This window comes from Triticum dicoccoides, chromosome 3B (genome assembly GCF_002162155.2).
Source record: "Triticum dicoccoides isolate Atlit2015 ecotype Zavitan chromosome 3B, WEW_v2.0, whole genome shotgun sequence".
Classification (NCBI taxonomy): Eukaryota; Viridiplantae; Streptophyta; class Magnoliopsida; order Poales; family Poaceae; genus Triticum; species Triticum dicoccoides.
In genome coordinates, this window is record NC_041385.1 from 822,033,706 (window position 1) to 822,044,395 (window position 10,690).

Here is a 10,690-nt window from a genome sequence, read left to right on the forward strand (position 1 = left end):
TAGACTTTTATGCGAAATTCTTCTGGAGTATCTGCATCATATTGTATTCTCTTGAGATCATACGCTAACTATGATCCACCAGGTGCATGTTGAGGAGTTGAAATTTAGAAGACTTAATTATGGGATGGTTACTCTGATTCCTAAAATGAATGATGCTGTAACTACTCCCTCCGGTCCTTTTTACTCTACATATAAGAATTGTCTGAAGTCAAACTTCACAAAGTTTGACCATATTTATACGAAAAAATATCAACATCTATCATGCAAAAGTTATACACTATGAAACTTTAAGTCATGAGCATCTACAGGTATTGATTTCACATTGTGAATATTGGTATTTTTCTTTATAAAGTTGGTCAAACTTTACAAGGCTTGACTTCAGGCAAATCTTATATGCGAACTAAAAAGGACCGGAGGGAGTATCACTTGCCCCCGTTGGTCGAAGTATCTTAGTCGGTGCACTCCTCATATCCTCTTTTTGTACCTAAAGTATTCCCAGTTGATAATACAAACATAGTTTTATTCTTAAAAACAATACAACCTAAATATGATTCTCCCTTAAAATAAATAAATAAAACTGTGATGTAAGAAACACAAGAGGTAATGACCAGATCATCCAATATATACCCTAAAAGTTCATCAAATATATGTGCGGCGAGTGTGTCGCAAAAATGTTCATTTCGATAGCACACCACTGAAAATAAATAAATACTATTTGCTCTGTAAATATTTCTTTGCAGAGGGACTACTACTACAATTTTACCACCAGCTCGTTTTCCTTGGTCTTGCGTCTAGATTTCCATTTTGCAAAAAAAGAACAGTTTTTTTGGGGGGCATTTTCTTGCATCTGCTGAAAAAACAAAAACAAACCATTTTTAGCCGTGTGGCCTGTGCTTTTTTGCCGTTTTATTAGGGGTATGCGGCCTGGGCTCGCACAGCAGACGCGGTCGACGCAGGGCCACGCGAGCCCACTGAGGCAGCAGGTCGGCACTACGAGACGGACGGGAGACTCGCGGTGGGTCAACCAGTCCTTCTCCTCCTCCTTGTCGTCCGCCGCCGAAGTTGAAAAAGAAGTCCACTCCGCCGCCGTCCTCCACTCAACCCTCATCTCCATTCCCAGTTCCCACCCTGCTGACTTATCTCTTGGCCGCGCCACTTGTAGTGGCGGCTACATTGGCTGGCGAGCGAGCAGGAGAGCAGCGCGAGCGCTAGCGGAGGTCATCGTCCGGAGGGCGGAGGTACGAAATGGCCTCCTTTTTCTTGTCACGGTTTCAGGCAGTTCCTCCTGCAACTCAGAGCTCTGTGGAAGATAAGCTCCGATCCATCACTTATTGATGATCCACAGTTACTACAAACTTGGGAAGGTGGATCTCCTCAACCTTTTCAGTTATCTACTGACTTATTGATGTATGCAGGCGTTTCCCAGTTCTCTACATTGTTTTTACTTTTTATTTACTGATTATGTTCTTGTTCTATAACTTTTTTTTTCAGAGCTCCTCAGTTTCTACAAGTTCCCTGACGATGAGGTCGTTCCTATCATCCGTGGATCTGGCTTGTCATCCACGGATGGCCGTGGTTATCCTCCCCCTCCTCTTCCTGCCCCTCGTGCCTCTCGCCGCTGCCCAAGCTTGGCCATTTTGTGGCGACAGCGGTGTCTACGAACCAGATAGCACCTACCAAGCCAACCTCAGGCACCTCTCATCCACCCTCCCGAAGAAGGCAGCATCCAGTACCACCCTCTTCGCCACCGACACCCATGGCAATGTTCCGAATGTCATCTTCGCCCTCGCACTCTGCCGCGGGGACTCCAACGCCTCTTCCTGTGAGGGCTGTTTGGTTACCGCCTTCCAGGACGGGCAGGAGCACTGCCCCAACAGCAAGGACACCACCGTGTACTACTATAGTAATCCCTGCATGCTCAGGTTCTCCAACAAGAATTTTCTTGCCACCACCCACAATGACAAAATACTCGTTGCGAGCATGGAAATGCCGCTCAACATCTGGACAAGAGGTGACTCCTTCAGGCGCTTGTTGTTCATGTTAGAAATAAACCGTGATGGGTATGCACCCAGAGTACGTGTGTGCGTGTGTGTCACGATGGTGTACGTGCGTGTGCGTGCAGTCGTGGCCATGGCGAGTTGGTTAGTCCAGCGCGTAGTGTTTAGTCCAGGTGGTTAGTTGGTTAGCTAGCTTCATGGCATGATAGGATAGTCATGCATGTAGTTAGTTAGCTGGATAAGTTGTTAGCTGGCCGGATAGACTTCATGGTTAGTTAGCATGCATCACAATAGGGGAGGTGGCGTGTGTGCCAGCCTATAAATAGAGGCCGATCTGAGTTGGTTGCATGTACGTGGTACGTGCCATAGTTTGAGCTGAATAAAAAAAGAATAGGTCATGCGTGCGGCCGAGGCGCCGTTCGTCGGCGTGGCGCCCTTCGTGTGGCATGGCGTTTGTCGCCTGAAAAATCTAGTGTCCCCCTCTTTCTTCCACCTCCGTATGTCCGAGTGTGAGAGAGAGAGGTTCATACGGCGTTCGTGTCGCCGGAATCTACTCGGCGTTCGTCGCCGGACCGGGTTTGTCGCAACAATTGGCATCAGAGCCTTGTCGATCCGCGGTGAGTCCGCAGCGAGCGTGGTGGCGCAGAGGTCGTGGTGGCGCGGCGAGGAAGCTGCAGAGGCGCGGCATAACGAGGCGGCGTGGAGGCGCTGCACGTCGGCGGTGAGGCGCGCGGTGGCGTTGTTCCTCATGCCGGATGCATGCCGGTGGTGGCGGCGTTCGCCGGCGGCTGCGCGATGGAGCTCTGGGCCGTGTGTCGGCCCAAGGAAATGCGCGGTGCTACGGCTATCACTGGCATGTGTCGTCAGAGTCGGAGGAGATGGCATATGTCGCTGCAACCGGAGACGAGGAAGACGGCGTATGTCGCCATAACGTCAGGCGTGTTTCACCGGCGGAGAAGGAGCTCGACGTGTGTCGCCGAGGAAGAGCATGGAGGCTGCGTCAAGCGTGACGGAGGCCGTAGCGGCAGCCATGACGACGACAACGATGGGAGTGGCAACAAACTCCAGCGATGATGAGTCACGGTTTAAGGGAAGAATGTTAGAAATAAACCGTGATGGGTATGCACCCAGAGTACGTGTGTGCGTGTGTGTCACGATGGTGTACGTGCGTGTGCGTGCAGTCGTGGCCATGGCGAGTTGGTTAGTCCAGCGCGTAGTGTTTAGTCCAGGTGGTTAGTTGGTTAGCTAGCTTCATAGCATGATAGGATAGTCATGCATGTAGTTAGTTAGCTGGATAAGTTGTTAGCTGGCCGGATAGACTTCATGGTTAGTTAGCATGCATCACAATAGGGGAGGTGGCGTGTGTGCCAGCCTATAAATAGAGGCCGATCTGAGTTGGTTGCATGTACGTGGTACGTGCCATAGTTTGAGCTGAATAAAAAAAGAATAGGTCGTGCGTGTGGCCGAGGCGCCGTTCGTCGGCGTGGCGCCCTTCGTGTGGCATGGCGTTTGTCGCCTGAAAAATCTAGTGTCCCCCTCTTTCTTCCACCTCCGTATGTCCGAGTGTGAGAGAGAGAGGTTCATACGGCGTTCGTGTCGCCGGAATCTACTCGGCGTTCGTCGCCGGACCGGGTTTGTCCCAACAGTTCACGCTTATGGACAACACAGCTCAATTGGCTACGAACAGCTCGAGGAGGTTCGCCACCTCGCGCTTAGACGTCACCTTCTTCCCGACGGTCTACTGCCTTATGCAGTGCACGCCAGACCTGACCGCCGACGACTGCACCGCATGTTTGCAGCCTTACTTCCAGTATACAGTCAAATACATGTATGGTAAGGAAGGTGGTAGAGTACTGGGGACACGGTGTACCATGAGGTACGAGATATTCCCATTCTTCCAAGGGAAGCCCATGCTGCGTATTATCAACTTGCTATCTGAAGTTCCGCCGATCAACAACACCATGCCCCGGGTTACCGTGAACCCACCCCCACGGCCACAGTCACAGTCACAGTCGCCGGTTGCGGCACCACCACCTCCAGAGGCGCAAGCGAGCACCCAAGAACTTCATGGTATGTGAATTCTCATCCTTCCTGACACATCTTGCGTGATACAAATTTTTTATTAGAAAATTCTAGGAAAAGAACTTTCCATTTTTGAAAAAAGAGTGAACTCCCTTTGTCTTTCCGTTGAGTGACGATGCACGCAGATTACGCCCGAAGGTACTTATAATTATATATTTATATGAAAACTATAGATGAATTCGTCTTTTTTTTAGGACGCAACTCACACCGGAAGGCGCTGTGGATTATTGCTATTGCAGCTCCATTACTGTCAATATGTATGTGCTTTATCTGTTGCATTGTATGGATGACAAGACGAAGAAAAGGTTTGTTGTTATCACGGTTACAAACATTGCTCTAAAAAACTACCGCACATTTATGTAGTCGGCCTTAACGTTGTAAATTTGTGTGTCCTCTCAATTTAGGAACTGATATCTTACACGATCAAGCTGCCACGACCACGAATAGGCTGGAAGAAGATGCATTGGTTTCGAGATTGGAAGACAAGAGTTCAGAGTTCACTCTCTTTGAATTTTCTAAGATATTGCATGCTACACACAACTTCTCCAAAGAAAACCTACTTGGGCAAGGTGGTTTTGGTCCTGTCTACAAGGTAAATGCATTGTCCAGGAAAGATTCAATCAATATTCTTTCTAAAAAATATATTAAATCACGATTGCCTAAAAACATCCTTATATATTTAGTTATTTATAGTAGCGTTGTTTACAGTCTATAATGAATCGTGCTATGTGTGCTTAGTTTTTTAAGCTACCTTGGAAAATAATCTATATACATTCCAATATCTACAATGGTAGTTATCATATAATTTATCTTGTAGTAACCTATGATAGAAAAAAGCGAAGCCACACGCTTTCCATTATATTATCGATGCCCTAGAATGAAAATAATAATAATGCAGATGGTTGCTTGATAAACATATAGTGTATATAGCCTAAAATCCAGTGTTATATTGTATCTCAACCAAATATGATTAGCACAAGTAACCTCATACGGGGCCTTAAACTAGAAAGAAAAAATTAAGGAACTCTTGATAAACATGCTTATTTTGCCCTAAAATGCACTGAAATGGAATATTAAGACAATGTATTGGATATGTGATGTTGTATATCCCAAAAGTCTTCCCATTGATGGCATGCGATTCATTTTCTGCAATTTCAATAAAATATAATGCCTCCGGTTATGTACATACTTCCAGGGCCAATTACCAGATGGAGTGGAAATTGCAGTTAAAAGGCTTGCCTCACATTCAGGACAGGGTTTCACAGAATTCAAAAATGAAGTTGAACTTATTGCGAAACTACAGCACAATAATCTGGTCAAGCTCATAGGATGCTGCATTGAGGGAGAGGAAAGACTTTTGGTGTACGAATATTTGCCAAATAAGAGCCTGGACTTCTTTATCTTTGGTATGCACAATGTAGGTTAACCATTATTTTCGATCGTGTTTCAGCCATACTATAAAATGCACTCTCTAATGTGCAGATGTTAGCCGAACAACTTTGGTTGATTGGAATAAAAGATGTATGATAATCGAAGGGATAGCCCAAGGTCTACTGTATCTCCACAAGCACTCTCGGTTGCGCATCATACACAGGGACCTTAAGGCCAGCAACATTCTCTTGGACCAGGGGATGAATCCCAAAATTTCTGATTTTGGGTTAGCAAAAATTTTCAGCTCCAATGATATTCAAGGAAGCACAAAGAGGGTGGTGGGAACATAGTAAGCATATGGCACGATTAATTAGAAAACCATTAATCAGATGATTCATCAACCTTTAAAATTTGACATATTATTTTACTTATGCTTCTAACTCATTTCAGTGGTTATATGGCTCCAGAGTATGCATCTGAAGGCATTTACTCGATCAAATCTGATGTGTTCAGCTTTGGTGTGTTACTTCTCGAGATTCTTAGCGGACAAAGGAATTCTGGTTTCCATCAGCACGAAGACTTTCTTAACCTCCTTGGATATGTGAGCATTTTGCAAATTCTCACACAAATATGTATATTATTTGTAAGCCGAAGTAATTTTTGGCATGTACGTGATGATAAATTATCTGCAGTCATGGCAGCTCTGGGAAGGAGGAAGATGTCTTGAGATTCTAGAAGCATCAATTGCTAAGGAGATCCATGCAGCGGAGGCTAGGAGGTACATTAACATTGCACTAATGTGCGTACAAGAGCACGCAGATGATCGACCAACAATGTCAAATGTTATTGCGATGTTAAATAGCGAGAGTGTTATTCTTCCAGATCCTAAACATCCAGCATACTTCAGCCTAAGGGTATCTAAGGTAGATGAATCGGATAATAATGACGTAACCGTCTGCAGTAATAACGACTTAACCATCACTGAGGAGCCAGATGGCAGATAGTTGATCACCTTGGTTCAATTGTTAATGGAAGTGCTAGCAATCAGACAGCAGGCAGGCATACCAGGTCAAGTGAACTAGGGCAGACCAAGTAAGCCTATCATATTTTTGTTATGAAGGATGGCGACCGGCGTATCTCTGTAGCGGTTGTTCTGTCCTGCGGTGAATGAAGCTTTTCACTGTATGCATAGGCCGTATTGATATGCTGGTGTATATAGCTTTTGTGCACCGCACCATCGTTTTCCACTGGTGGCTGCTGCGGTAGACTTTAAAGGAAGACTTGAAACCCAAAGGATTTCAATCTGATAATAGATGTATTTTTCCACTGGTGGCTGCTGCTATATATATACTTTAAAAGAAGACTTGAAATCCAAAGAATTTCAATCTGACAACAGATACATTAATTGAATCCTGCTGGGTAAAGTATTTTTTGCATCTATACGCGCCTTTCATGTTTTCCTGAAAGCTAATTCCATTGATATGCTTGTAGCAGTTCCATACTGTTACGAAAACAAGCATTTCCATAGAGTTTTCATGATAAGGCCAGATAAGTCCATTGACTTACTCACTGCTAAGGACAGAAGTTCTTGGTTAAAACTTTCACGCAAAATTCATTTGGAAAGTTTATACCTTCAATGATTTAAGGTGTGTTTGTACTATTAGAAATTAGAAACATATATTTAAGAAAACTGTTCAATGTACATTAAAAAAAGTTCACCGTGCATTGAAAAATTGTTTGCTATGTATTAAAAAATGTTCTTTTTTTGCGAAGTATTAGAAAATGTTCGATGTATACAAAGCAATTGACCGATGTATACAACAAAAAAAATGCATCGCATATCATAGAAAAGTTTACTGTATATTAAAAAAGGTCAATGTGTATTAAAAAAGTGTCCATTGTGTATTAAAAATGTTCGATACATAAAAAAAACATTCATTGTATATCTTAGAAAAGTTTGGTGTGTATACGTAAAATGTTCGACATATATACTAAAATAATCATTCAACATTTTATAAATCCCTGTATATTTGAAAAAAATCACCGTAAAAATAAAACGCAAAAAACAAAACAAAATTAAATCTGAATAAATAAATAAATAATAATCAGTACAAAAAAACAGAAACGGAAGGAAAAAAGAAACATAACACAACCAACGAAGGAAGGACACTTGGTCTGGCCCATTCGTGTTGGCCCTTAGCAAGGGCTCGACTACTTGCCGCCCGCAGGCGGGCACTCTCCTCATTACCTTCTTTTACTAGGGAAAGCTAATAAACTTAAATAACAATAAGTTCTAGGATACAAATAATGTCATGTAAAATAGAAAGCCAAATATGACGGCCAAAAGGTAAAGTAATCGCTGCTTTTGAAAGCGTGTGAGCTTCAAGATTCATCTCCCGCTTCTCATGGATGTAATCAACTGAAATAAAGTCTTGCATCCTTTGCTTAATATCTTGTATCGTTACTGCTGAGGGTCCCTTAAGTCACACTTTAGATATTTGATCATTGCCATACAGTCTGTAGCAACAACAATTTGCTGGCAATCCAAATCAGTGGCTAAAGATAAGGCCTCCAAACTCGCCATTGCTTCGAGGATTTCCGGATCGACCAAATCCTGAAAAGTTATAGCAGAAGCGCCCAACTAAGCACCAGACTTCTCCCAACAGATAACTGCCCAAGCCCCATGGTCGTGTTTCTGCCGACAGCAACATCGATATGAAGTTTAACATTCCCTGCAGGCAGAGCAATCCATTTAGGAATTTGATCGTTCACCTTGGGTTTGTGCAAAGGAATTTCATCCTTTAAAATATGCAAATCTAGCATGTATCTTAAGAGAAAAGTGGTTAGCGGAGACTAAAATTGCTCTTCATGGACAACCTTTCTCCGCACCCACCAAATCGACCACAAGGTAACAATGAGTTTCAAAAAGGTCTCATGCCCCATCGATTCCTGAAGCTCAATAAGCCAGAGCTTAGGGTCATTGTGATTGCAGGCTATCATGTGTTCCACTAGCTCATCTTTGACTCAGGACCAAACGCTCTTTGCCACGGGGCATTGAACCAGATCATGATTCGTGGTTGTAATGATGCAGCATGCGATCCCTTGGGATCCAATTATCATACCAAATAGTGTACCCTTCCCATTGCCAATTCTTCGAATAAGACCTTGCTTTTAAACTGAGGTGTCCTCGCATATCGCTCTCCAAATATGAGACGGATGACTTCTAACCTCTGTTTCAAGAAAATCAGGGCAAGGGAAATACACTGCCTTTAGTATTCTTGCGCTGAGAGAATCCGGGTCTTGCAATAGTCTCCATGATTGTTTAGCTAACATTGCAAGATTCAAAGCATGAGTGACCCGAAAACCTAAACCTCCCAAATACTTAGTCATGGTTAGCTAGGGTCTCCCATGACACCCAAGCAACCTTCCTCTCTCTGTTCCTGCTGCACCATAGCTAGGGTCTCCCACGACACCCAAGCAACCTTCCTCTCTATGTTCCACTGCACCAAAAAAACTTCCTTAGCACCATGTCAATGTGTTGGCACAAACCTCTCGATAGCAAAAAGCAGGACATAGAGATATTGGGTATGGCTCACACCACTGATTTTATGAGTACTTCTCTTCCAGCTGACGCCATGCACATCTGAATCCACCCATGTACCTTGGCCCATACTCTACCTTTAAGGTACTTAAAAACCTACTCTCTTCACTACGTGTGAGACCTTTTATTTTTAGCGAAGCTAACTAAGAGACCTAGCGTTTGCTCGCCCAGGCCACCGCGAGATGGGCTTGCCTAGTAGGGAGGGAAATACTAGGAGCTCCTAATTGGCATTTCCTAAACGGTGCTCATTGCGTCTGTTACACGCATCGGCGCCAACGGGCACACTCCATCCCTCCTTTTTTTTAACTTTTTATTATGTTTTCTCATAAATTCCCCAAAAAGTGTGTCGGGACATCAGTGAACTATTTTTCAAACTCGACGAACTCTTTCCCTTTATTCTTTTCCTAAATTCATGAATTGTTATTCAAAATCCATGAACTTTTTTTTCATGTCGATGGTCTCTACTTCTAAAACTGATGAATTGTTTTCAAATTTGTGAACTTTTTCAACATTGATATAATTTTTTCCAATATCGATGATTTTTTCAAATATTTGAGAATGTTTTTCCAAATCGATAAACCTTTTTTAAAAATCAATGGAATTTTTCCAAATTGATAAAAAAAATTCAGATTTTCTCATGTTTTTTGATAATCGTTGAACTTTTTATCAGATTTTATGAACATTTTGAAAATTGATGAACTTTTCTTCAAAATTTATTATTTTTCTCAGTTTTCATGTAATTTTTATAATTCATAATTCTTTTTTAAATCACTGGATTTAAAAAAAGTATCATATTTTTTCAAAAGAAATCAGTTTTTTCTAAAATGTTTCAAATAATTCAAAAATCTACCTCACTACAGTTTTTTTCTTATGCTTTATCGCGCAGCATTATTTCACAAACTAGATAACACCCCGCGCGTTGCTATGGGAAATTAGTATTCCAAGTTGTAAACTCATGAGGTGTATTTTTAGAGGACAAATAATAGATAAGAAGGAAATGGAATTTTAGCACTAAAGTGGGATGCTTTTGAGCTCACGCAAACAACATTTGCAAAATGATAACTCTATGTTGTTTCAATCATGCAAATTACAGAAAGGTTGTCAATCCAATGGAACAATTGTAGTAAGGCTTTCATCCTGCAAAGTCTCATGGCGAAGTTCCAACAATTAGATGTATGTTTTGTTGACATTAATTCACTTCACGAACCATAACAACTTGGTCATGCGAGCACACTTACAACACATACATGTGAAAAAATCTGGCTAGGTTTGAACATACATATATAAACAATGAAATCAGATTAAGTAAAATTGATCTACTGTACGAAGATATATACAAATCCAAAACAAAACATGATGTCAAGATTTAAATAAATTGAATGGGATAACCAAATTCCGTACATATATACAAATCAGTTTTATACACATAACCCGTTGCATGGGGGAGATATTACTCTAGATCTTAGGATATAAGCATATGTACAACAAAGTACTATATCCCAATAAAAATAATTTTACTGTCCTAACATTATACATAAGAAAATAAAATACACCATGTGTTGGCAAGCCTGCTTGCATGCTTCAATCTTTGCGTTGCGGCACTTTGAGCTTCACCTATATATGTTACTGTAAATAAATA

General features: G+C 42.2%; 1 protein-coding gene across 1 annotated transcript; it reads left to right on the forward strand.

Moving 5' to 3' along the window:
• Positions 1-1,062: 1,062 nt before the first annotated feature.
• LOC119278691 (cysteine-rich receptor-like protein kinase 10) lies at positions 1,063-6,836 on the forward strand. Its single transcript, XM_037560029.1, has 10 exons — positions 1,063-1,364; positions 1,492-2,033; position 2,073; positions 3,644-4,067; positions 4,274-4,384; positions 4,484-4,671; positions 5,275-5,485; positions 5,562-5,799; positions 5,901-6,051; positions 6,143-6,836. The coding sequence occupies exons 1-10, from the start codon at positions 1,335-1,337 to the stop codon at positions 6,452-6,454; spliced, it is 2,208 nt and encodes a 735-aa protein (XP_037415926.1). The 5' UTR covers positions 1,063-1,334; the 3' UTR covers positions 6,455-6,836.
• Positions 6,837-10,690: the final 3,854 nt, after the last annotated feature.

Bases quoted from the DNA above. Each gene is read 5' to 3' on its own strand.
- LOC119278691 (XM_037560029.1), top strand. From the start codon at position 1,335: ATGATCCACAGTTACTACAAACTTGGGAAG. The intron at 5,800-5,900 runs GTAAGCATATGG...AACTCATTTCAG, and splicing joins AAGAGGGTGGTGGGAACATA to TGGTTATATGGCTCCAGAGT. The intron at 6,052-6,142 runs GTGAGCATTTTG...AATTATCTGCAG, and splicing joins TTCTTAACCTCCTTGGATAT to TCATGGCAGCTCTGGGAAGG.